Source organism: Apiospora kogelbergensis (assembly GCF_038363985.1).
Source record: "Apiospora kogelbergensis strain CBS 113332 chromosome Unknown utg000001l_segment0_segment0, whole genome shotgun sequence".
In the NCBI taxonomy this organism is placed as follows: domain Eukaryota; kingdom Fungi; phylum Ascomycota; class Sordariomycetes; order Amphisphaeriales; family Apiosporaceae; genus Apiospora; species Apiospora kogelbergensis.
The window spans coordinates 3,485,840-3,510,237 of record NW_027117418.1 but is presented as its reverse complement, the minus strand read 5'-3'; the positions used below and the strand labels follow the sequence as shown (position 1 = coordinate 3,510,237).

General features: G+C 56.1%; 9 protein-coding genes across 9 annotated transcripts; 3 read left to right on the top strand and 6 right to left on the bottom strand.

Moving 5' to 3' along the window:
* Nucleotides 1-431: 431 nt before the first annotated feature.
* On the bottom strand, nucleotides 432-2,467 carry PG998_001103 (uncharacterized protein; the record flags this gene model as incomplete). Its single annotated transcript, XM_066867921.1, has 2 exons — nucleotides 432-1,898; nucleotides 1,949-2,467. The coding sequence occupies 2 exons, from the start codon at nucleotides 2,465-2,467 to the stop codon at nucleotides 432-434; spliced, it is 1,986 nt and encodes a 661-aa protein (XP_066736336.1).
* Nucleotides 2,468-3,710: 1,243 nt separating this feature from the next.
* PG998_001102 (uncharacterized protein) lies at nucleotides 3,711-5,842 on the bottom strand (the record flags this gene model as incomplete). The annotated part of the gene is made up of 4 exons (XM_066867920.1): nucleotides 3,711-4,636; nucleotides 4,698-4,887; nucleotides 4,952-5,612; nucleotides 5,691-5,842. 4 exons carry the CDS (start codon nucleotides 5,840-5,842, stop codon nucleotides 3,711-3,713), a joined length of 1,929 nt encoding a protein of 642 aa, XP_066736335.1.
* A 390-nt stretch (nucleotides 5,843-6,232) lies between these two features.
* On the top strand, nucleotides 6,233-8,342 carry PG998_001101 (serine/threonine-protein kinase psk1; the record flags this gene model as incomplete). The annotated part of the gene is made up of 4 exons (XM_066867919.1): nucleotides 6,233-6,617; nucleotides 6,694-6,888; nucleotides 7,251-8,050; nucleotides 8,136-8,342. The coding sequence occupies 4 exons, from the start codon at nucleotides 6,233-6,235 to the stop codon at nucleotides 8,340-8,342; spliced, it is 1,587 nt and encodes a 528-aa protein (XP_066736334.1).
* A 179-nt stretch (nucleotides 8,343-8,521) lies between these two features.
* Nucleotides 8,522-9,264, bottom strand: PG998_001100 (uncharacterized protein; the record flags this gene model as incomplete). Its single annotated transcript, XM_066867918.1, has 2 exons — nucleotides 8,522-8,659; nucleotides 8,725-9,264. The coding sequence occupies 2 exons, from the start codon at nucleotides 9,262-9,264 to the stop codon at nucleotides 8,522-8,524; spliced, it is 678 nt and encodes a 225-aa protein (XP_066736333.1).
* Nucleotides 9,265-11,638: 2,374 nt separating this feature from the next.
* PG998_001099 (UTP-glucose-1-phosphate uridylyltransferase) lies at nucleotides 11,639-13,923 on the top strand (the record flags this gene model as incomplete). Its single annotated transcript, XM_066867917.1, has 4 exons — nucleotides 11,639-11,740; nucleotides 12,306-12,482; nucleotides 12,600-13,487; nucleotides 13,546-13,923. 4 exons carry the CDS (start codon nucleotides 11,639-11,641, stop codon nucleotides 13,921-13,923), a joined length of 1,545 nt encoding a protein of 514 aa, XP_066736332.1.
* Nucleotides 13,924-14,378: 455 nt separating this feature from the next.
* Nucleotides 14,379-15,737, bottom strand: PG998_001098 (uncharacterized protein; the record flags this gene model as incomplete). The annotated part of the gene is made up of 1 exon (XM_066867916.1): nucleotides 14,379-15,737. The coding sequence occupies one exon, from the start codon at nucleotides 15,735-15,737 to the stop codon at nucleotides 14,379-14,381; it is 1,359 nt and encodes a 452-aa protein (XP_066736331.1).
* An 862-nt stretch (nucleotides 15,738-16,599) lies between these two features.
* PG998_001097 (Histone deacetylase phd1) lies at nucleotides 16,600-18,095 on the top strand (the record flags this gene model as incomplete). Its single annotated transcript, XM_066867915.1, has 2 exons — nucleotides 16,600-17,821; nucleotides 17,854-18,095. The coding sequence occupies 2 exons, from the start codon at nucleotides 16,600-16,602 to the stop codon at nucleotides 18,093-18,095; spliced, it is 1,464 nt and encodes a 487-aa protein (XP_066736330.1).
* A 315-nt stretch (nucleotides 18,096-18,410) lies between these two features.
* PG998_001096 (MFS transporter) lies at nucleotides 18,411-20,201 on the bottom strand (the record flags this gene model as incomplete). The annotated part of the gene is made up of 2 exons (XM_066867914.1): nucleotides 18,411-19,879; nucleotides 19,961-20,201. 2 exons carry the CDS (start codon nucleotides 20,199-20,201, stop codon nucleotides 18,411-18,413), a joined length of 1,710 nt encoding a protein of 569 aa, XP_066736329.1.
* Nucleotides 20,202-21,318: 1,117 nt separating this feature from the next.
* On the bottom strand, nucleotides 21,319-22,669 carry PG998_001095 (beta-glucosidase; the record flags this gene model as incomplete). The annotated part of the gene is made up of 2 exons (XM_066867913.1): nucleotides 21,319-21,363; nucleotides 21,419-22,669. The coding sequence occupies 2 exons, from the start codon at nucleotides 22,667-22,669 to the stop codon at nucleotides 21,319-21,321; spliced, it is 1,296 nt and encodes a 431-aa protein (XP_066736328.1).
* Nucleotides 22,670-24,398: the final 1,729 nt, after the last annotated feature.

The window sequence follows — 24,398 nt, the reverse complement described above, 5'->3', positions numbered from 1 at the left end:
TCTCTTTACCTTTGCCACCCCCCACCCACCCCATCTCATTCGTATATACAGGTGGTCGGCCACCATAATGCTCCATCGAAGCCAGAGCCATCCTTGAGGGCGTCAGCCTTTCAGGGTCCCCCATGAGTAGGCAATCGGAGCCCGAGTCAAAGTAGAGAACGAGTTTTCATCTCATGATGGTGGTGATGTTGTCGCATAGGATGCTGAAATAGTGGGTGGTTGGGCGAGGAAAAGTCAGAATGACAGTCTGTGCAGCAGATATCAACTTCCTCATTTAACCCCAATGAAGCCGATTCCATTCCGCGCATTTCCCACTGCCTTCTTCAAAGCCTGTTCCTCGTCATCGGTCCACTTCACACTCAACTCGTCCCATTTGCTGCCAGGGGTATTGTACTCTCGCTTGAATTGGGTGTGCATCGTCTGCAAGCGGCTCATCTCCCGAGGTCGCCGCTGCCACTGAATACAAAGAAGGCGGTGCAGGGCGGTAAGCTGTCGTAGATCTGCTTGATACGAACTGTGAGGCGTTGTAGAGCCTCGGCCAAGGACGCCGCCTCATCATCTGAGGGCATCGCGGTGGGCGGCGCGAGGGGATTGGTGGGTGCGGTGCCACCAGCCGCAGACGGCCTGTTCGTATTCCACCAACCTTGCAGCGCTTCTAGTTCCCGGAAGCGGGCAAATACGAATTCGCTGCCGCCAAAGGGGATTTCTTCCGCCACCGGATCGCCCTGCACGGCGCGAAGAACACCGGCGGCGACTTCCTCGTCCGACTTGCACCCGATGCGATACGTCGCCGCCGCTCCCGCACCCTTCATTGGGTCGCCCCAGTCGACCATGGTTGATGTCTTGCCCGTTTTGACACCGCCAGTGGAATTCGCGCCACCATTCGCCTTATAATTGGTGCCGGAGCGGTTGAGGCGGCGGAACAAGTTCTCACCTTGATGATCGTGGTTGCCCCACGACTTGCCCTTCTCACACTTTTGTTTCACCAGGTCAAGGCAGGCTTTGGCATCCTCGATCGAATCATGGCCCGCGGCGCCCCCCTTTTGGATCTCCCGCTTGAGGAAGCGTTGGCAGAGGAACTTGAGGCTATTCTTCAAAGGGGGGCCACGATTGTGAGGATAGAGTAGTGATGTGTCCACGATGAAAGGGTGCGTAATCTGCAAGGCCTTGAGGTCAGATTCGAGGGAGTGGCCCAGGAGGATCGTCCGCGGATGCAGGATTTCCAGTAGCTTATTTTGTATGTCTTGCAGAGTCGTAGTGACGGGATCGATCATCTCCTTGGTAATACCCGAGAACCTCGTGACGTAGTCAACGATCGGCTTCGCAGGCTTGACAAGCTCGTCCAACACAACGTTTCCGCTCCAATCAACAAGACTTATCCTGGTCAGAGAGAATTCACTCTCCCCAGTCATGCACATTTCGCAATCCAAAGCAATCACCTCGCGGCCGGCGGTGATGGACCCTTGCTGAATCTCCGATTCCGGAACATCGCCTTCTGACAGATCCTGGACTCGGGTATGAACCCAGCCTTCCTGATCTTGGTACTCTTTCCGCCGCTCTTCGTCGCTGATGAGTGCTGGATGTAGCGTATAGCCGTTGGGCACGAAATCCTCGGGCATAGCCAAGAATTCGGTGATCCTGGTCCTGTCGTCTTTCCAGTTGCTCGGTTCCTTAGCAGGCTGTACACCCTTTTTCGCCTTTTCTTCTGGGGATTTCTCCGGGGGCGCGGTAAGCATTGTACCTAGCGGAGAGCGCAAAATACCGTACTTCTCGTTGCCGGGGGTCTTGAGCGGCCAGAGGTGTTCAAACATGTCGGCAAAGGGTTGTAATATCTCTGGCAGCTCGTCCTTCTTTAATAAGCGCGGATAGTAGTCGTCGGGGAGGTAATGGCACGAGGCCTGTCATCCGAACCATCAGCTTCTTTGTCGTTGTACGTGGCAAAGTCCACATTTCGTCTAAACATGGCCTCCTCGAGGCCGGGCACCATGAGAGTGACAATCTTGCGAAACTGGGGTCTCTGGGACACGGATACCCATTGGGGTGCTACGCCATCGGCAAAAAGGTAGAGGATCAAGTTGCGCAGCTGCTCAAGCGAGACTTTGGCTTGCAGTTTGGCATTGTAGTTGAACTTGATCGACGGGTAGTTGCTGGAGTCGGCTTTCGGAACCTTTTTAGGCTTCTTGGAAGGCCGGCTCTTCTTCTGTACTAGTTGCCAGCCTTGGTCGTCTCCGTCAACGCTCTCATCGTGTGGCTTGGCACGTTTGAGGCCGTTGGACTCGGGCGTCGTGGTGCCTGTCGCAATTTGGGGCTTCGGGTCGGCCTCGATGGCGCCGGACAAGGTAGCGGACAAGAGGTCGGCGCGTGCGACACTGCCATTGACGACAGCAGCGTCGGGATTGTTTGCGACAGCCTCCTGCACGATGGCAAGGGCGTTCGCAATATCCTCGGCGGCAGTTGTAGCGTCCATGATGGGCACTGACCGTATGCCGCAAGTAGTCGGCGGCAAGAGGGCGCGCGACGTGAATGCGATGCTCGGAATTGGGATTCAGGACATACAAAAAAAGGTGATGGAGTTTTGCGGTTCAGGCGAAAAGTTATTGGACAGAACCGCAAGAACAGGGATCATCTGGAGGGGGGCTAGGTGCCTATCTTGGCCAGCTAGGCCAAGCTTGGCAGCCGACAGGCTACCGGACAGGCTACTGGCTACTGGACAGGCCATAAGACAGGCGCCTGTCCAGAACTGTCTATCGATTGTGGGCACTGGGGAGGGCGCTAAAGCACCCTTGTGCCACGCTAACTCTCAGCGGCTCTCGGCTCTTCGCCCACTCACTCTCTCTCTCTCTTGCATCGTGGAGCTTGTCACCCACCCTACATATAAGTGCTCTTGTTGCTTGTGGTTTTTGGAAATGCCCACGTCTTACTTGGCCCGTCGTTGAATTCCTCCTTCGACGCTGTTCGACAAGAGTTAAGGAACCACAGTTCACAGATATCTGGGATGGCGGCCGATCTCCCGTCCCTTAGAGATGTGACCACGGAAAGCCAGCAGCCCACTGGCGATATTTCAGATATCGCAGGCACACCCTTACGGAGCAAGCGTACGCTGAAGAGGCTGACCTCTTAAGAGATGAGGTTGCGCAGTTGCGGGATACCACAGCTCGAGACCGTGCGAGAACCCAAGCATCACAATACAGTACATTATCACGCGAAGAACTAGACATTCTCACCGGTAGCATTGCCAAATTGGACAACTGTACTAATCATGTCGAGATATTACAGATGGAATCACAGCTGCTCAAGAACAGAGGGCAGCGCTTGGAAACAAACATGGCACTTGTCGTGGGTAGTAGTTTGGAAAACGATGGAACTAAGAGTATGATGAGCTTGGGACGGAAATCATGCCTCGGGCTCGAGGGTCAAGAAGACTCGAGAATTACTTCAATAACTCTCCCAAGTAAGAGGTCAGCACCGGAAGGCCTCCCATGACCCCAATATGGATGTGTATATCTCGGGTTCGCCATGCCTTTGCAGAGAAATAAGTTATTATCGAGGCGTTCTATGGCACACCTCGAGGTTCGCTTGAAACTCACGATTCCGAATTTTGTCGCCTCCTGTGCCGTAGATGCAAATATTTCAAAGGTGCCGGTCGAATACCGCCTTATATACCTCATGATGAGGATGCCACCAATAGATATCGTAAAGCGCCCTATAGACTAATTTCCTCTCGCCAAGGAACGCTTTGCACCAAATTCATTGTCCATGATATCCAAAGCAATACTGGCAAACTCTTGGACTGGCTTCAAAACAGCGTGTTCGAAGAATAGCTGTGCCTCGATATCCTGTCCACCCTTCAGCCAAAGGCTCAGCATTTTCTTCACGTCATTACGGCCAACAATTTCCTCCAGATCATTCAGCAGTAGGACAGTGTCCTGGTAAGGCCGCCATTCCTCCGAGTGTGCCTTGGGTCCCCACCAAGCACCCAACAACGCGGTCCCCTGCGCCACCGCGAAGGGGTCGATGGCATCAAACACGTGCTTGATCCTACGCTCGAGCGGTCTAGTCTTCATGTCGCCGCCCTGGCCGGCAGCGCTCTTTGTGTAGCCTTCGCCTACGTTGGAGATGAGTCTGCATATGGTGAGCACCACCTTTACCCGGTGCGGATGAAACGGCATGGGATATATAAAGGGGTCGCAGTTGAGAGCTAGAAAGCAAGTGATAGCCAGGGCGTACGAGAAAACTCCTAATTCATTAAAGTGAATGGCGGCCTCGGAAAGTACTCGGGCCAGCGGCTCGACGGCGTATAGCTCAGCTTGACGGAGCGGCGCACACTTCTCCCACCGGGCCTTAATAATCTCTGCGCGCCCGACAGAGTCCGTGCTGGTCAAGGGCGACATGCAGTCGGGGTATATGTCCTCGGCTAGGCGCTGCAGGGCTCCATTGAGTCTGAAGGATCCGCTGGTTAGAGGATTGCGGAAAATGCTCAGGTCAGGCGTCAGACTGAGGCGGTTGAGGTCCAAGTGAGGATAGGCCTGGGCGACCTCGTACACGTCTAGGTTGTCCTCGCAACGAGAACAGCGGCACTGGAAGTGATAGCCCTCCTTCAGCATCTTTTGTCGGGTTTCGCGGTGATAGTCGAATCCTGAACGAAAGGCACACACGTCAACGCCAGCTCTGCCGATCTAGGGCTTCAAGCGACTTACCGGTATACGTAATGGTGACTTCCTCGTCCTTCTGAATGAATCGATACGCCTTCAGTACAGCTCTCCGCCCAATGAACTGCACATGTGCACTCGGCGTACATGAGTGGTTCGCCATGGCCAGACCGGGGTGCATGTACAAGCCATCCGCTTCGGAATCGGGGTCAAGACGGCTGAACGCGTTCACTTGCAACTATACGGGCAAGTCTTGGTTAGCGTGTCGTCTCACCAAGAATCCCAACAGCACACGTACGTACCTTGCACACCGCTTCCAGAGCGCTCGTCAGATTGCAAGTGCTGTTATCACGCTTGAGATAATTCAAAGCGGCCCAGGCCTGCACTTCCAGATCGGACCACGATGTTACCCCCAGCCACTCGGACTTTTGGTCTCCAACGTATCCACGAAAGTCTTCGATGTGGCTCTCCAGCTTCAGCCCCGTCGACGATTCCATCTCCTCGCTGCGCAGCAGCAATTGGACCAACGCGCGTACGGGCGTCGGCAGTACCCGGTCAGGCGTTGGCGGTACCGGACTCGGCGCCCGGCATTGGACTCGCTTGAACACTTTGCATTCCTCCTTGTGCACCCGGCTCCAGTCGGCCTTCTGGCAGGCGACGCTGCAGTAGGCGATGGCCTTGCAGCCGGTGCAAAGCCGTGGCGGAGTGTTGGATGGAAGCAGGCAGGAATTGCATACCCGGGTCTGGGTCCGGGCGCTGGGGATGGCGATGCAGGGTTCCGTGAAACAGGCAATCGTGTCGCCCGGCTTGAAGGGCTGGGCGGCGCGGAGGTGGCGGCCACCGGGGAGGACGGCGTCCCGTGGAGGGTTAGGGTGGATGGGATGGCGGGCATGGTGGTGGGCATGGGCGGCGCCGAGGGTGGGGGGGTTCGTAGGCTGGTTGGAGGTGCAGGACCCCGGGGTCCTGATCACGCGTCAATTTTCTTCTCCGTCAAAGAAGGGTGCAAGGATGGTGGTTTCCGTGGACAGTCTTCGTGCCTACCGTCCGGGGTTAGCTGCAGATTTATGCCCCGCCAGGTCTCTGGGAGAACTATAGACCGAGCGACCATCTCCAAGCCTCAGCGTCCTATACAATGCCGACCAAGATGATGACAGGGAAGGGATATAGACAGAATGCATCGCAGATTTGTACATGGTCGCATTGACAGCAGCCAATCATGGCCAAGAACTAGCAGGGCCGCAAGAGAATACTCGTCGTTATTGTAGCAACGCCACTGCAATTTAGTATAGAAGTTTACAACTATAAGCATATCGTCCTTCCTAACTTGGTAATGGCCCATGTTTATTGTAAGACGATGTGATGCTCGGGGTGACTCACACACCGGGGGCACTATTGTCTGACAGGTAAGCTAGTGTCCACCACGCTTTGTGTCACTTGAACCTTGGGCTATGGAAATGCGTGTGTAGATATATGAAAAGGTATAGGCACCCATCTGTGAAAAGAAGAGCCGTTAGCTAGTCTCTGCTTTTTCATCGTGACATATAGCCCGAAAAAAGAGAGAGAAAAAAAAGAACGACGACAACATGCCGCTGGAGCTTCGAGAGCTGACGGTAGCTGATCTCCCTCGCGGGCTCGAGATCGAGAAGCTCGCATACGCACCCAATCCGTTCACGCCATTCCTATTTCCCGGCCCGTTCCCCGAGGAGGCCAAGGATATGCGATGCGAGTACTTCATCAAGACCCTTAAGGAAGACAAGACGGTGCGACAGGTCAAAGTCATCGATACAGAGATCGAGGGCGACGAGCAAGAGCAGATGATCGCTTGGGCCAAGATACACCTCTACCAGGAGCCAAATGAGCCGAGCCCCCGGACTTTCGGCCCCGGATGCAACGTCGAAGCCTGCGAGAAGCTTTGGGGCGGCATCCTGGCCCAGCGGGCTCGGCTTGTTGGGGACAAGCCTCATGTCTGTAAGTGGCCTCGGCTTTCTCGGGAGATAGAGCAGCAGAAACATGACAATTCTGACATGGCCATCGAACAATCAAGACTTGCATATGCTACAGACGCATCCTACGCACCAGGGCCGTGGCGCAGGCACCATGCTGATCCAGTGGGCTTTGGAGCAGGCGCAAGGGCTAGGCCTGCCTGCCTATCTGGAGGCTTCTCCGGACGGCCACGGCTTGTATCTCAAGAACGGGTTCAAGGACATCGACCTGTTGGAGATCGACCTGGGCCAATGGGGTGCCAAGGACCTGCACATAACTCGGAACATGATGTGGCATCCCAAGGAGGCCTGAGGATTTGAGGATTTGAGGATTTGATAGACAGGCTGTAGCTGTAGTGGGGCGGAAGGGAGGTTCCGGACCGATCAATAATAATACAGTGGCACAACTGCCTTGCATACCTCGCTCAGCCCACATCCACTTCGGACTTCTTCTACATATCTACATATCTACCTTTGCATTAACAAACCTGACCGTCCCGTCCCGTCTCGTCCCGTCCCGCCTTTCTAGCAAACTGACGTCATCCGCCTTACGACGCGTGAGACACCGACAGACGCCTTCAGCTTCATCTTTAGAGTTTCTTCCTTTCTTCTCATATAGATGCTCTCATCTCTCAAGAACTGGATCGCAATGGAGCCCGCGCAATTCCAACAACAGAGCGCCGACCCCCGGCGCCGCTGCTGACCAACTGGCAAGTCGCCGCCGCTGCGGGGGAGCCCATTGCCGTCGTCCGAGTGAGCAATCTGCAGGGGGCGCTGCCCGTGGGCCGCGACGCCTGGGGCCGGGCCAACAAGGCGCAGCCGGCACTGCTGTCGACCGAGGTCTCGTTCCAACAGCCGTTCCACGCCGCAGCGGCCGAGGACCGCGTCTCGTCGGGCGACACGGCGCACTACGGCAACCTGAGCAAGCGGCTGCGCGAGACCCTGGACCAGCTCTCGACGTCGGCCCAGCCGCCCACCCACCCCGATGCCGCACGCAAGGCTGACGCCGGCCAAGGCCCCAGCGCCGCCGACGCCTTCGAGCTGCTCTGGGTCGGCCTGACAGGTCGCGTGGTCGACGGCAGCCGGCGGGCGCTGCCGCTAGACCAGGTGCCCTTCCTGGACGCGGGCAAGCTGCGGTCGCTCACGCTCACCGTCAACCTACCCAAGGCGTCGCTACTAGGCGAGGGTGTCGCGCTCGCCGTCACGGCCTGCTTCAAGACGGGTCTGGGCGAGGAGAAGACCAACCCGCTGCAGTCGTACGCTCGCTCGCTGCGCATTCACGGCCTGCGCATCCCCACGCTTATCGGCGTCAATGCCAACGAGCGACAAGCCAAGCAGATGGTCGTGGCCGACGTGGAGATCGACCGGCTGGACACGGCGAGTGACATACACCCCGAGGTGGAGAAGTTGGTTTTCGAGGTAAGTGTTTTATTTACTGTTGATATCGGAGAGAACAGAAAAGAAATGAGCTCCTGACTAATTTGTTCTCACCCCCTCAAAACAGACTATGGAGAGCTCCTCGTTCGAGACCCTGGAGGCACTAGGATCACTACTTGCCGAAAAGATACTAAATGACTTCAAGATCGGCGACGAACCCAAGACAGCCCGCGAGCGAGGCTGGCAGGTTAAGATTAGTCTTGCCAAGCCCGTCGCAGTCCCGTTTGCTGATTGCCCAGCGGTTGAGATCAAAGCAGGCGGCGCGTTGCCCTAAGTATTACACTTGATGCATGCCTGTCTACCTGCAACATAGTACCGATATATCTGGACGAGGTGCCTGTTGATCTAGCACTCTTTTCGCGGATTCTATTGTAACCCAACACCAACCTAGTCTGAGAGGTCTGACTGTCTTAAATGTAACCGCTCGAATCAAAGAAAAGAGGCCGAAGGTCGCTAGACTTTTCGGCATAATGGTACATCTCCATGGGTTATCTCATCAATGAATGCTGGATCGGGGTCGAAGAGCATGACATGGAAGTGTTCAACGGCATGGACAGACTTCAAAGAGCTCCAGTTCTTGAACCATATGTACTGTTATGTCTTGTCAGCGGCACAATTGTCACGAAAATGGAGAAAATAGACGGCCGATGACTTACATTCTCTGCTGGCAGACGTGACCCAAACACCTTGTCCACGTAGTGGTTAATCTCCCTTCTCGCGGCATCGGTGAGATCCGTGGTCTGCGGGTCCTCCTCGAGATCGAACTTGGTCCAGACGACTATGTGCACGATGCGCTTGTCGAGGCCGTAGGGCCAGTCGTTCCAGAGGGTCTTGATGTCGTCCTCGGGGAGCTCGAACGGCGCGCCTTTGGGCGTGATGGGCATGGCCCACCGCAGCCGCTGGTTGAGGACGAAGTTCATGATACTGCCGTGGTCGCGCCTCAGCTGCCAGTTGTAGGCCAGGTACCGGCGCAGGTCCGAGGGCACGCGCTGGAAGCGGTCCAGCCGGTTCGTCGCCACAATGTCCCGCACTTCGGCCCAGGTCAGGGTGTGGTACTGGTCGTCGGGCGTGCTGATGATGCCTTGGTCCTTGGCGCTGAGGTCGCGCAGAAAGCCTGGGCAGTCGGCTTCCCGCTCCGACTCGGGGACGTTGACATGCCAGTACGGCATCGAGGTGGCCGCGTCTGTGCTCCCCATGTTTTTGGCTCGAGATAAAACTCACTTTTCCCGGGTGGTTAAATATCGGTCTGGTTTCCGTTCAGGATAGCCAATCAAAGAGAGGATGCCAAATCTGAGTTTGAAGGCCCTGCTGAGGTGTATTGGGGGCGTTCTCACCACTTTGGGTATTTTCAACTCATCACTTTCCAAATGGCCAGCCAATTGGCGAGTCAGCCGCAGCCAGCAAGCCACAGAATGTCAGGGGTGGGGGCGCATTAAGGGGGCATGCAACAGTACTACATATAGACAGTAGAGAGTAGCTAATAATAAGTACGGTTTAGTCCTATCTAGCTTTTCCAAACTATAACACTAAGCAAAGATGTTCGGATCAAGGCCGAATTCACTTGCAGACCAGATGATGGCAAGATGTCGATTTTGCATTGAGTTGCGAGTCAGATCTTGTCTTGCCCACCCGGGCGTTGAGCGTGGGATGGGATGGGTTGCTGTTCAACGCCGTGTCGGGTGCACGTGGCAGCGCTTCTTGCCGTCTATTTGCTGCAGCCGCAGCAAACAAAATGAACAGACACACACGGCCGGCCGAGCACTGATGAGATGCCACAACAATCCAGGGGGGGTTTGGACCCTTTACCCGGGTGCCGAATACTGAACGCTCAACATCCAGCTTGAGCCTCAGCATGGATCTATAGTTTGAATTCGACGACACGGCGGTGGCCTATCGACCGTCTAGGTTAGCCAGGGGCTGGTCTGTTGTACTGGGGTGGGACTCGGCCGCGATGCCCACGTATGCTTCTCACTGCATTCCATGGAAGCTACCAAAGTTGGATGGTTTGGTGGGGTCGAGCCAGGCTTCCTGTCGGAGCTCCAATGCCAAATGACTGACAGACTGAATGCAGAGGGGTTAGCTGGGGAGGGGCGCAATTTGCCGATCCCTCTACGAGATGCGGCGGGAGGCAGAGTACAATACGATCCAGGTTACGGAGTATAGGTCCTTCAAAACCACCTTCTACCTGCAACAATTTACTGCCGCCAGGCTAGCAGCAGTAGCAGGCAAGGCAGGTGGGAAAGCAGACGGGATGCAGGCCATCTCCTCCGACCCCTCCACTCAGCTAATCCTGTGTAGGACTCCCGGCCTTTATTGATATCTCTGTATCCATCCGTCCCACCAACAAACCAGTGGTCAGAGATGAGACTTATTTGGGCCAGGCTCTAAAACGCACAGTCTGCCGATGGCGGTCTGGGCATCCCTGCCAGTGGCACGCCACAAGCAGCAATAGCTGGGCCTATTCGACAGCTCCCTACAGGTTATCAGGCGCATCCCACCCCAGGGCGTTTTCGCCGTCGAATCTGGACTCTTCCAAGGATGGGAAATTTGGCCCGGGCATGTTCAGGTCGGGTTGTCAGGTACCACAACCCGGGTGGGCATCAATTAGCATAGAATGAGCTGTCAATAGTCTCCTAGAGCAACGGCATGCTGATTTTGCTGTTTGGGATGGAGGTACCGGACCGTAGGTTTGGGTTAGTAGAGTACGGTACGGATGGCTGGCTGGCTGGCTGGCTGGCTGGCTGGCTGGCTGGCTGTTACCGTCGTGGGATGCATCGAGAGGTAAATAAAAAGACATGCCGTTGCCAGTGAAGCATCTATTTGGCTATTCCACTCGACTTGCTGTTGCTGTTTCTGTTTCCTCGCCCCCGACTGCCATTATCATCATCCCGCATTACCGAATCGGCTATTTCGTCATCGCCTTGGTCGAATGATCCATAGGTGAGTACCCGGCCATTGGATGCGTTCTCCTCTTTATCTCCCCTCCCCTCCCCTTCCCCCCTTATGCGTTGTGAGCGTGTGAGTGAGGGCGAGAGAGGGCCGGAGACAAGCACAATACAGGACATCGGGCAGGACAGGCGGTGGTTGATTGGTGGTATCCGTCGGCTGCATGGGGGTTGCTTGTTGTCTGCCGCCAAATTACGTCAAGCTGTTCTAATCAGAGCCCCCTCCCCATCCAGGTCTCGGGGAGAAAACGAGCAGCAATTGACGAGACGAGCGTCTGTGAGCGGCGAGCAGCGAGAAACGACGAAACGACGCGACGAACAACGGACCAAGAAGGAAAGCTCCTCCTAGTCGGCCAATCCCAAAGCTTGGGCGTTCCCTCTTTTCTACCCCGCCATCTACCAGCATCCCTGCCGCCCCTGCCCTCCCTGACCGACGTCGTCTTGTACAACAAAAAGCCAGAAAACTTGCGCGAAGCCGATTCTTGACCCGTTCGTACCTTCCTCACCCTCTGTCGACTTCCCCCTTTACTCATCGAAGCAACCCAGAGAGGCCGTCTTCACCCACGGCATCACCTGTCTCTATACTATACCTTCTCCCAACAACAACAAAGACGACTTCATGACAATGGCGTCGGCTATTAAGAGTGCACTGCCTTCGCACCTGAAGCCCAGCGCGGCCGACGGTGAGGCTGGTGGCCGTCACCACGGCAAGACTCGATCGCACATGGTAAGTTCACTTCAGCTTCAACCGGGCCTCGTCGACTCCTTCCCCTGGATATTTGTTTCTACCTGCCATGCCTGCCATGCCTCCTATTCGACCCCCTTCCTTCCTTGACCAGGGCGCCACTGCCTCGAGGCGAACGAACAGTCTGCCGATCCAGGCACCACGGCCCAACCCAACTGCTTTGTTTCCCAGGGCAACATGGGGAAGCTATTGCTTCTTGCTCGCAGCCCGTCACGATCCATTCATCCCTGCCTCAGTTCGCTCTTCAGTTTGAACAACAGTCGGCGCCTTCGCACGCACCGTTTCTTAGATTCTTCCTCTGGTCATCATCGTGTCCAAACCCGTTTATATACCTTGCCATACCACGTCCAGCTTTAAGCCAGACACATCCACCCCCTCAGCTTGCCACCTTACCCATACACCAAAGCACCATTGTTGTTTTGTTTTGACGCTAGGCCGGCCCCCCCCATCGCAAATCACACCGCATCTTCCCTTCGCGGCTTCTCTACTCATCATTGCTCCCAATCCCTGGAAAATGTCCCGCCGCGATACTGACACTGGCTGCAAGGCTTTCGAGAATGCCTCGACCAACATCGCCGCCGCGCAGATGCGCAACTCCCTGACGGAGCTTGCCGAGACCGTCAAGGACCCCGAGGAGAAGAAGCTGTTCGAGACCGAGATGGACAACTTCTTTTCGCTCTTCCGTCGCTACTTGAACGAGAAGTCCAAGGGCAACGCCGTGTACGTATAAACGACCCCTGCTCAACCCCTCTTTGATCGCGCCCAAGTCAAATTCGGCTGCTAATACGTGCTTGGTTCGTTAGCGATTGGGATCGCATTGCCCCCCCCTGCCCAAGGCCAGGTCGTTGACTACGAGGACCTCGCCAACTCCGAGTCGGTTAACTTCCTCAACAAGCTCGCTGTCCTGAAGCTCAATGGTGGTCTGGGTACCTCCATGGGCTGTGTCGGCCCCAAGTCCGTCATCGAGGTCCGTGACGGCATGTCCTTCCTGGATCTCTCCGTCCGCCAGGTCGAGTACCTGAACCGAACCTACGACACTAACGTCCCCTTCATCCTGATGAACTCGTTCAACACCAACGATGACACAGCTGCCATCATCAAGAAGTACGAAGGCCACAATGTCGACATCATGACCTTCAACCAGTCCCGGTACCCCAGAATCCTCAAGGACTCGCTCCTGCCTGCCCCCAAGAGCTTCGACTCTGCTGTGTCTGACTGGTACCCTCCCGGTCACGGTGACGTCTTCGAGTCTCTCTACAACTCGGGCGTTCTCGAGAAGCTCATTGAGCGTGGCATCGAGATCATTTTCCTGTCCAACGTCGACAACCTGGGTGCCGTTGTTGATCTGCGCATCCTGCAGCACATGATCGAGTCGGAGTCGGAGTACGTCATGGAGTTGACCAACAAGACCAAGGCCGATGTCAAGGGTGGTACCATCATCGACTACGAAGGCTCGGTCCGCCTGCTCGAGATTGCTCAGGTCCCCAAGGAGCATGTCAACGAGTTCAAGTCGATTAAGAAGTTCAAGTACTTCAACACCAACAACATTTGGATGAACGTCAAGGCCATCAAGCGTGTAGTTGAGAACGACGAGCTGGAGATGGAAATCATCCCCAACGGCAAGACCATTCCCGGCGACAAGAAGGGCGAGTCCGATATTTCCGTTATCCAGCTCGAGACCGCTGTCGGTGCTGCCATCCGTCATTTCCGAAACGCTCACGGTGTCAACGTTCCCCCGTCGCCGTTTCCTGCCCGTCAAGACTTGCTCCGATCTTATGCTCGTCAAGTCGGACCTGTACGCCCTCAAGCATGGCCAGCTCCAAATGAGCGCCAGCCGCTTCGGCGACGCTCCCCTGATCAAGCTTGGTGGTGATTTCAAGAAGGTTTCTGACTTCCAGAAGCGCATTGCCTCGATCCCCAAGATTGTCGAACTCGACCACCTCACCATCACTGGTAATGTCAACTTGGGCCGTGGTGTCGTACTGAAGGGTACCGTCATCATCGTCGCAACCGAAGGCTCAACGATTGACATCCCCCGGGATCCATCCTCGAGAACGTGGTTGTCCAGGGCAGTCTGCGCCTGCTCGAGCATTAAACGCTCGGTGGCTAGCATTTTGGGGTTTCTTGCGTTTCTGACCTCTTCTCGAAAGTTAATGGCATTTTAATAATGAAGACACGCAATCACACTGCGCTCAGGGATGAGCCGTTGCTCCGTATTAGGGGTCATGGCGTGGCATTCGAATGGGATAGACGATAACCACCTAAGAGTAGCAATAGCAATAGGCTATATCCTGTATACAATGTTTCCCGACACCTCGCTGCTGCTTACCTCACGTGACACAACCGCCAGCTCGAAACCCAGTAATTGTGGCACAGATGATTTGGTTGGCGATCGCGGAAACCAACGCATGTAATTTAAAGTAGTATTGACGAAAGGTTTCTCTCATTAAAGTCGGAACAAATCTCACACATTGGATTTGGATGCAAGTTTGCAAGCAATAGAATCCGTTCTCAGCTAGGTAGGGGTATCTTGATCTTCGTAACTCATACATGTATTGTATACATAGCTGGTTGGTCCTAGCTGGCATGGCACACCCATGGCCGAGCCTGAAATGACACTTCACTTTCCCTTCTTACGCAAAGACTCGGTGCATTCCGGGCAGAACCAACGTCCCTGAGGCTCACTCTTGAGACCGACGCAGGTCCAGTGGAACCATTCGTAGGGGCAGTCGGGATTGTCACAAGCCACCATGTCGCCGTACGACACGTGCTGGCACAAACAGTACTTCTTGCCCTCGTCGTCCTCATCATCGTCCGAGGCGCCGCTGGCCTCTTCGTCGCCACTCTCGTGGTCGGCCATCTCCTCATCTCCGTCGGCATCGGTTGGCGCGTGTTTCGTGCGCTTGTTAGGCGCATGCGAGGTGGTGGCCGACGCCGGGGCGGGTGTGCCGCTGCCAGCCCTGGAGGCGGCGCCGCGGGAGCTCTGCACCGAGTCGGCATCCGATAGTTCGCTGTCCGCCGTCGAAGTGGGCGACCCCTTAGACCGCCCCGCCTGTTTGACGCGGTTGAGGCCCGACTTGGCGTTGGCGGGCTTCTTACGCCCTGCCGCCCCGCTGGGCGTCCCCTTCCGAATGCCCGCCTTGTGTGCCTTCGGCCCCGCGCTTCCTGCCCTGCTCCCTGCGGGTGTACCAGCCTTGGGGGTTCCCGGCCCCAACGACGAATGCCGCGCCAGTCCGCTTGACGCCGACGGGGCGCTGCCGAGACCGCTGTTTGTCCTGGGCCCCCTCTTAGGGACACCGCTTCCCGGGCCAGCTGACATCTCGCGCTCTTTCCTGTTAAGAATGATGCTTGCAGCAGGCGTGGCTGGAGCCGAGCTTGACCCGTGTATTTGCAATTGTGTCGTCCGCACCTGCGGGTTGGGCACGCGTGATCCGGAAGCCGATCCGCCATTCGTACTCGAGATCAGTGGTTGTGCGGCAGCGGTAGAGGGAAATCTGGTATTCGGGATACTGTGGTTCGCGGCACTCGGACGGAGGAGCGAGGGGACCTCATCAGGGTCTGTGAAGCCCGGCTCGCCACGGTCGTATAACAGTTTGATTTGGCCGTCGAGATGGCGCAGGTGTTTGTCCATCAAGTTTTGCAATTTGCTGGCCAGAGCGATCTTCTCGCTCGCCAGCTTGTCGGCCATGACATAGTTCTCGCGTATCATACCACGTAGCAGGTCCTCGCGCGGGTTCGGCTGGGCGCTGGAATGGGAGCGGATGAACTTTTGGATCTTGTTGTCGCTCTCCTCGATGTTCTTGACGCAGTCGTGGTAGACTCGGTCCTTGTCTTGTATCTCGTCCTGCAGGAAGCGGATCTCTTCGTGGAGGTTGGAGGTGCGGTGGACCCAGTCGTCGAGGATGACGGCCGGGTCTTGGGCCTCGACCGAAGGGGCCATCTTGTGGACGAAGTCGATCGAGAGGTCGTCTCTAGGCATTGCTGTTAACCTGGACCTATCCGGCAGGGTTGCGGAAAGCAATATATAGGCTTGTAGGCAGCAGGGACGATATGCGCGGTGTCTGAGAAGTATGATGCACGGGCACGAGTACAGAGGGCTGGCAGTAGGCAGGTGTATATGTATATAGGTATGTAGTGTGGTATCAAAGGGCAACGGCCGGATCGAGTACTGCGCATGCCCATAGGCCTCTCTACATGGGCGACGACTATGTCATAGCACGGGAGGCAAGCGAAGGCAAGCGAAGGCAACAAGGCAAAGAACGAGACGACAACGTATGAGCGGTTATGGCTCACCTTCCAGGCCCCCGGGGTTTTGACGAGCAGACGCGACAGGGAGAGCAGGCGAGCGACAAGAAGAAGAAGAAGAAGAAGAAGAAGAAGAAGAAGAAGAAGAAGAAAAAAAAGAGATGAATTAATTTTCCGGCGGGCCAGGGAAGAGGTGAGCCCAGAAAGAGAGAGAGAGAGAGAGAGAGAGAGAGAAAAAAGATTGGTGTGGTGTGATGTTTGTTGGTTGGGCCTGTCGAGATCCGGCTCTTAGTGGAGTTGTAGATTGAAGATTGAATTGGAAGAGAACAAAAAGAAAGAAGACTGCCGAGCAGGAAGTCCCAGGTCGGCTGCATGCGCTAATGCGCTAATGCGCGACCAACCACTGCCACCAGCCGAGTGGAGCGAGCGTCTTATGTAATCCAGATTTGCTCCGGTCACCTTGACTTGACGCATCTTCTCCCTCCAAGGATCCAATCCAATCCAGCCCTACGTACGTACAAACTCCCCGGGCCACAGTCTCCTGGCGCCTCCTGCTTCCAATCCCCGGTCTGAGAGTGAGTGGGACAGCTCCCGCCATGGAGCCGGATCCCGCCTCGCCATACAGGTTCCGCGTGCCTAAGCCCAACTATCTGCCGCACAACGTCGACGCTGATGAGCCCGACGACGTCTTCAACAAGCCCCTGGACCGGCCGGGCGACTTTGAGAATGCCCACTACTTCAGCAAGGTGAAGCGCATGGCCCACGACATTGGAATCACAAAGCCAAAGGGCTACAATGTCACATTCCATTACAACCCCAACATGGAGAGGCATCACTTTGGCCAGACCCACCCCATGAAGCCCTGGCGTCTCACCCTGACCAAGAGTCTTGTCACCTCCTATGGCATGAACTTCGCCATGGACAACTACACGGCACGTACCGCCACGTACGAGGAGCTTACCAACTTCCACACCAAAGACTACGTTGACTTTCTTGCCACAGTAGCTCCACAGCCCACGCCCCTGGATGTCGATAATATGCACCCGGATCTCAAGTTCAACCTGGGAGGGAGTGATTGTCCGCTGTTTGAAGGTCTGTACGACTACTGCTCCATGTCGGCAGGTTCTTCGTTGGATGCTGCGAGGAAGATATGTTCCAAACAAGCTGATATCGCCATCGCCTGGGGCGGTGGATTACATCACGCCAAGAAGTCCGAGGCTTCGGGTTTCTGTTATATCAACGACATTGTGTTGGCTATTCTGCAGCTCCTACGCGTCCACCCTCGGGTGCTGTACATCGACATTGACGTCCATCACGGCGACGGCGTCGAGGAAGCTTTTCTCTCCACAGACAGGGTCATGACGGTATCCTTTCACAAGTATGACCCCAACACCTTCTTCCCCGGCACAGGTGCCCTGGACGACAACGGCCCCAGGAGTGAGCACAACCCTGGATCGCATCATGCCCTCAACATCCCCCTCAACGATGGCATTACGGATGAACAGTACAAGTGGCTCTTCGAGAGCGTCATCTCCAAGTGTGTAGAGACGTTCCGGCCGGCCGCCATCGCCCTCCAGTGCGGTGCCGACTCGCTGGCGGGTGACCGTCTGGGCAAGTTCAACCTGCTGGTGGAGGGCCACTCGTCGTGCGTCGAGTACTGCAAGAAGCTCGGCATCCCCATGATTATGTTCGGCGGCGGCGGCTACACGCCACGCAACGTGGCGCGCGCCTGGGCCTACGAGACGGCCGTGGCCATCGGCCAGCACAAGAACATCCCGCACCAGATCCCCGAGCACACGCCCTGGCGCGAGCGCTTTCGTCACGAGACCCTGCTGCCCACCATTGAGCAGATCCTGGGGAGCCCCGCCAGAACCGGAACCCACAGAAGAAGCTGCAAGACATCGTCCAGCACGTCACGGAGCAGCTCCGCTTCGTCAGCCACGCCCCCTCAGTCCAGTACCAGGTCATCCCGCCCGACCTCGGTCCCATCCGCGACGAGGTCGAGCAGCGCCTCAAGGAGGAGGCCGAGCTTCATGACGACAATGTGCGTAAACTCAGAGAAGAGGCTATGGGTGCGCCCATGGAGATGTAAGAATGTAGTCAGTGGTGACTATTTGTGTTGGTTTTCTTGGGCGGTTGGTATGTAATCGTCTAGGCTTTGGTATTCGTCGTATGGGCGAATAAGAAACATCAGAGTTCGAACCGCGTTGGCTTTGTAGAAGGAGCGTCATTGCAACATTACAAAAGTATATACAACACTTTCCGCTGGTAAGAGGGAGGAGATTGGCCAGATAGGCCAGGTTTATAGCTCAAGAACTCACTAAATTAAAAAAAGAAAAAAAATTCATAAGTTTATGCATCCGACTAATATACTATGCGTATGCTACGCTATGGAAGGATATCAATTTCAGTTCCTGCCCAACCTCTCTCCTGCCGCCAGAGCCTTCTTTCTCATCATCCTGGCCTTGTGCCAGACGAAGCCAACGAGGGCAACTCCGATGACGAGACCTAGCAGAAGGAGCATGATATTAACAGGCGCAGGGTCACCGCCGAAGGTCTCGTGAAAGAGGAAGTCTAGGCCGCTCTGGACAAAATTGAAAAGACCCGAGAGGCAGATGATGGTGCCGTAGACGGTGCCGAAGGTGCGGAAGCCAAAGACCTTGGCGCTGTAGTCGGAGACGGCTGTGTAATAAAAGGGGCGGTAGAGGACAAAGAGCATAACGTTGGCATAGGCGGCCCAGGTGTATGGCAGGACGCCCAGGACACCGATGGTGGTGGCGACGGAGACGAGGGTGGCGAGGACGGTCACAGTACGGGTGTGGTCGAGAATGCCGCCGATGAAGGGTATGGAAATGATACCGCCAAGGGGTAGAGCGAAGTCGAAGAAATGGTTGATCTCGACGGCCTTGGGAAGCGAGTGGAAAATGGCCTCGTACTGGGGCCGTATGGTCGCGACGAAGTAGTTGATGCGCGTCATCTGCACCACAGTGAACAGACAAATCAGCCAGAACCAGAGCGACCATATCTGGGCCCAGGCGCTGGAGCCGTGCATGACGCCCCAGACGCCGCTGCGCTCGTTCTTGACCCCCTCGCGGTCGGCCTGCTTGTCGGCCTGCGGCGTTGAGCCCAGGAGCTCCTCGATCTCTTGGGCCACGATGTCGCGGTGCTCGCGGTGCTCTTCGCGGAGGAGCGCCGTCTCCTCGTCGACCTGGTCGTCGACGACGCTCTCATCGGGGACGTCGAGGTCCTCGGGTTCGGACCCCTCAATGTCCTCAATCATCTCGCCCACTGTCTTGTAAGACTGCGCGGGCAGTACGGTGAACTGTAGAACAACAATCACAGCGGGCACCACCAGATAGGCCAGGAAGAACCGGTCGTGCCCAAACGAGCCACCGGTGCGCTCGAAGATGATGCGGTAGACAAGGAACAAGGCACTGGAGGCATCAAATGCGCCGGTGAGCAGCGCGAGGATGAATCCCGAGTGGCGCGGGAAGGCATTGGACAGTTGGAACGAAGATATATAGGTGAAGGGGCCGCCGAGGGCAAGGAGCAGATAGCCGAGCAGAAACCCGTCGATGGGCAACTTCTTCGCGAACGACATGACGACGGCGCCAAGCGCCAGGAAACCGGCCCCTAGACAGCCACTTACCCTAGGGCCAAAATGGTCCAGGATAGCACCAACGGGGAGGGCGGCCACGTTGGTTGCCACGGCCGCCGTCGTGAACATAAGGTTCAGCCGAATCTCCACGCAAGTATCTACGCCGTCGCACACATCGCGATAGGCGCCTTCGCGCTTCAAGACGGGTTTCAAGGCGGCATACCCGAACACAACACCGGCGGCGAAGAGACAGTATATCACTGTGACGACCACCTGCACTGGAACGACGGCCTTGTCAGCCTCCACATGCCCCGGAGCCAGCTGGTCTTGGCAACGGTGGAGATAAGGTGCTTACATACAGATGCGCTTCCATTGTGGCACCTCGAAGGCGCCAACGGCTGGGTTCGGTATGTCGTCGTGGCGGACAAAGGCCGGGTCCCATGCTTCTGGCAGCGGATTGAAGCTGAGCTTCCTGGCCCTCAACGACGCCGCATAGGAGGACGAAGCGGAGTCGCGGCGGGGCCGGGGTCGCACCGGTCTCTCATCGTCGGCCGAGACGCTGAGGAAGGTCTCGAGAGAGGCGACCCGGTTCAGCGACATCACAATCGAGGGCTGTGCTTGTCGCGGCGTGGACGTAAAAGGGATGGGGCTGCGAAAGACACGCACAGCAAAGAAAGAGGTGCGCGTGGGAGGCGCTGATCTAGAAATAGGATGAGACGAGAAGTCCGGCGACCGGCGCTCGCTTGCTTTCTGTCTTGCCTTTCTTGCTCGTCTGCGCCACTCGCCTACAGCTAAACCACCACCACCACCACTACCGCTGTCCGATTTTGTCTTATACCGAACGCCCAAGCAGCCAAGGAGGAGGAGTTGGGGTAGGTTAGCTCCGGCGGGGTAGGCTCGCAGGCGAATTAGTTTTTGCTGGTGACGTGAAAGGATCTCACGTGGTTGAACAGAATTCGGCGCTTCGGATTGGGAGAGACACGGCAAGCCTTATGGCCACATGATGGATGATGGCAACCCAATTCCATGTACCGCTGCAAGCCACACACGCAAAAGGTGTTCGCAATACAAAGTTCATGGGTGTTCCGGCGTAATTGATGGATGACTTACGTACTTCCACACATGTGATATGGCCGTCGTAATGTTAATGTAATGTTAATGTTGCACCCCAGCCACATCAAATGCAATCTTGATCACATGGACAGATAGATAGATATACGTGCCTCTAGGATCGAAGCGTCTCGTCAAATCCAACATCATCATATTCAGCTGCAGATATACAACAAATCCTTCCAAACCGGCTTGACCTAAAAAAGACAGATAGATCAAGCACAAACCCCCTCCCCTCTTGACGACGCGACCGACAAAAGAAATCAGACTCGGATTGCAGTGGACTTTGGCCTTCTTCTCCGACCACGTCTGGTAGCGGCCATTCATCTCGTAAAGCTCATCTTCTCTTGGCACAACTTCCAGATCGTATCGAGGTCACTGTAATCCTCCTCAAACTCCCCATCCAATACTGAGGGCCGACGCCTGCCCTCTCCTATAGACATTACTCCGCATTAGAGACCACGTGCGCCCTGCCGCTCCCTCCACGGCCGGCTTCCCAACGTGGCGTCGACGCGTGCGGTAGACGTCAATAGATATCGATTAGAAGTCAAATATAGAACCGAAAAAACAACGCGAGAGGCGTTCACACATTCCCACCGTCATGCTTCTAGTAGTATTCAACTGTGACCTTGGCGCCCTCCTTGTAGGCAGTCTGTGTCCAAGTTAGCGCACGGAGATTTCAGGGGGGGTTTGAGGCGAGTGCTTACGGTGCAACCAAGCGGCGACTTGACGCCATCAGTGTAGTATTCGCCGTCCTCAAGCGTGCATTTCGAGGTGACATCTCCAGTGATGCGGATGTTGAAGTTCAACTTAGCCTTGGAGGTGGGAGCGTTGGGGAAGATAGACAAGTAGGTGTTGCCGTCACGAGACTGGCCAACACCGAGGTTGGTGGGCGCCCAGTTGCCAGTGGACTGGGGAACGGTGAAGCTGTCCCAGGTGCAGGCCTCCTCCACGGAAACACCAGCGGGGTTGATGTAGTACTGCAGAGTGGTGTCCTTGCCCTCCCAAGTGTAGTAGCCGCTGGACTTGATGTTGGCCAGCGTGGCGGTGGAGCCAGCATCGGCCCAGGTGGGAACGATCATGTTCTCGGTTCCGGGGTAGTCAGTACGGCACGTGGCAACGCCCTGCTTGAGGCTGTTCTTGAGGGTGAGACCTCCAGCATTCTCCTCGCACAGAGTCTTCTTTTCGGGGCGAGTCAGGTGGAGCTTGCCATTGAGGCAGTGAAGGCCACCAACGGATTGGCCAGTAAGGCCCTGTTCCTCAGGCCACTGGGTCTTGACGTATCCAGCGGGGCAGGCGTAAGAGCAGAAGGCATCGTCCTCGCAGCCTTCGCCCTTGATGGCGGTAATGATGTTGGCGATCTTCATGCCGACCTTGAAAGTCGGGACCTTCTGGACAGCGGTGAATCCCTTGATTCCAGCCCAGGGAATGGCCATACCACCGTACTTCTCCACAGATTCCCATTCGCAAGGAAGCTCGCCATCGGGGAAGTCAGCATGCAGACCGCTGCCGCCGTTGCTCGAGAAGCCGCCGCCGCTGCTGCTCGACTTGGGAGGGGGAGGCGGGGAGGCGGAAGTCGGCGAGGGAGAGGGGGTGGGGGTGGGGGAAGGAGTGGAGGTCTCCTTCTGGATGAACATGGCGGCCATCTTCTTCTCGCTGGTAGTAGGCGTGGGCGAGGGCGGGGGAGGAGGAATGAACGTAGGAGTGCTCTCTCCGACAACAATGAAGAGACCCTTGTCGATGCCGGCCTTCGCCTCCTCAGGGGTGACAACCTTGTTTCCCATAACGTAAGCAGTCTCGGTGGCGGCTACGACAGTAGTCACGACATCAGCGCGCTTGATGTTCTCGACGGGGGAGGCAGCGCCCCTCTTCTGGTGGAAGCGGCCGTGGCCGTGGTTGTGAGGCTGCGCGGAAGCCAGTGTCGCCGCGAGGGCGAGGTTAATCATGGTGGTCTTCATGGTGACTGTGTTTGCGATGTTGCCGGTGACAAAGCCGTGGCAGTACAGTCGGGAAGAGATTGTTTAATATGGTGCAAGTCGCTTGGTTCTACTTGCACGGTTAGTTGGTCCATGACACCAATGAGGGCGGGTCGCATAGTTGTTGATCTTTGAGCGATGCCTAGGAGGCCTATAAAGAACAAAGCATCCAAGTGAAAGGTGCGCGTCGGAGTTGGGGGCTTTTATGGTTGCTGGTGATTGGAGGCAAAAAGGACAGGGCGAAGGAGTATAAGCCGTGGTGGGTGGGTATATGCTGGTATATGCTGTGCCTCGCGAAACTTACCTTTGCTATACTCGACGGAGTGGATGCGAAGGATTGAGTTGGGTGGAATTGGACTTTAGATTCGTTCGGGGGGGTTCAGTGACGACTTCGCAAGTTGGATTCCAAAAGAATGTGGTAGAGGTCAAGAGACTCTCAGTTGGATGGACAAAAACGAGGCGCGCGATGCTGCGAATGTGGTAGAAACGAGCGTGAGGGAGGAGAAGGGGAAGCGGAGGGGGAGAGGAGGTGGGAGAGCCGGCTGGCAGCATACATACATACATACATACATACACACACACATACAGATTGGAGATTGGAGATTGGCATCAGAGAGAGAGTATGTGGGAAGTGGGCTAGTCTGACTAGTAGCCCGACACTGCTAAGAGTTTCCAACCCTTGCTTCGACCAGCCCAGTGGCCTACAAGTAGCTAGCGACCACTAATGAAGAGCTCCATCCACCGTCCGATGGATGCCAGTGCTGAGTGCGGTGCATCTCGCCCCGGGGATTGGAGGTGGGCTGATGTTGCAGCTGCTACGGGTTCAGGTACACGATGGCCTAGGGTGTTGTCACACCTCTACGCAAGAGATTGTCACGGACGGGAGCGAGGCAGGGGGGTTGCTTGGGTGGCAGCGGACGCGGACGCGGACGCAGACGCAGCAACGAAGGCGGCAACGAAGGCATGTAGGCATGTTGTTTGAATTGGATTGGATTGGATTGGATTGCATGCAGTACATACATACATACATGCATACATACATGTTCTGATTGCATGGCATGGCATGGCATGGCGCGCTACTGCAGGAACAGCAACCGTCTCTAGCCCCAGGTGCCAGGCCCCAGACAGAAAGAAACCCGTCTTCTGCCCGCCTGCCCGTCCAGCGCCTGCTGCTGTGCCTAGAGTGACTAGAGTGCCTAGAGCGCCTAGGCCTTTTCTCCATTCGCTTGCGCCAAAACCGGGTATTTCCCCTTTGGGAATCTGGCGAAATTACCCTCCAACTCTCTAGGCGGGCGCTCATTTTAAACTGAATAATTACCCGTCCACGCACCGCAGTCCGCGCTGGTGATCGGGTTCAAAAGGAGGGCCTTCACTTTGTTCAGTGGACTTCCTCTGCGAGGTCCCTCTTCCATCGCCAGGATCGGCAGTTCTTATTCTGATGCGAGATCGACGTGCCGCGCACAGAGACATGCCTGATGCCAACATGGCCCTCACCCGGAGCACGCACTCCAGGCCAGGCACACTGCATGCAATTGTCCAATTGCCACCAACACCTCTCTGCCACCATCACCACCCACACCGCCGTCGGCCGACCATCGTCAGAGCGCTCCCAGCTCTCACGTCGCCCCAAATCGACCAGGCCAATAGCAGAAAGCCGTCGTTGTGGGCGCTTCCTTCTGGCGCACTCTAGCCAATGAGTACTACGGACAAG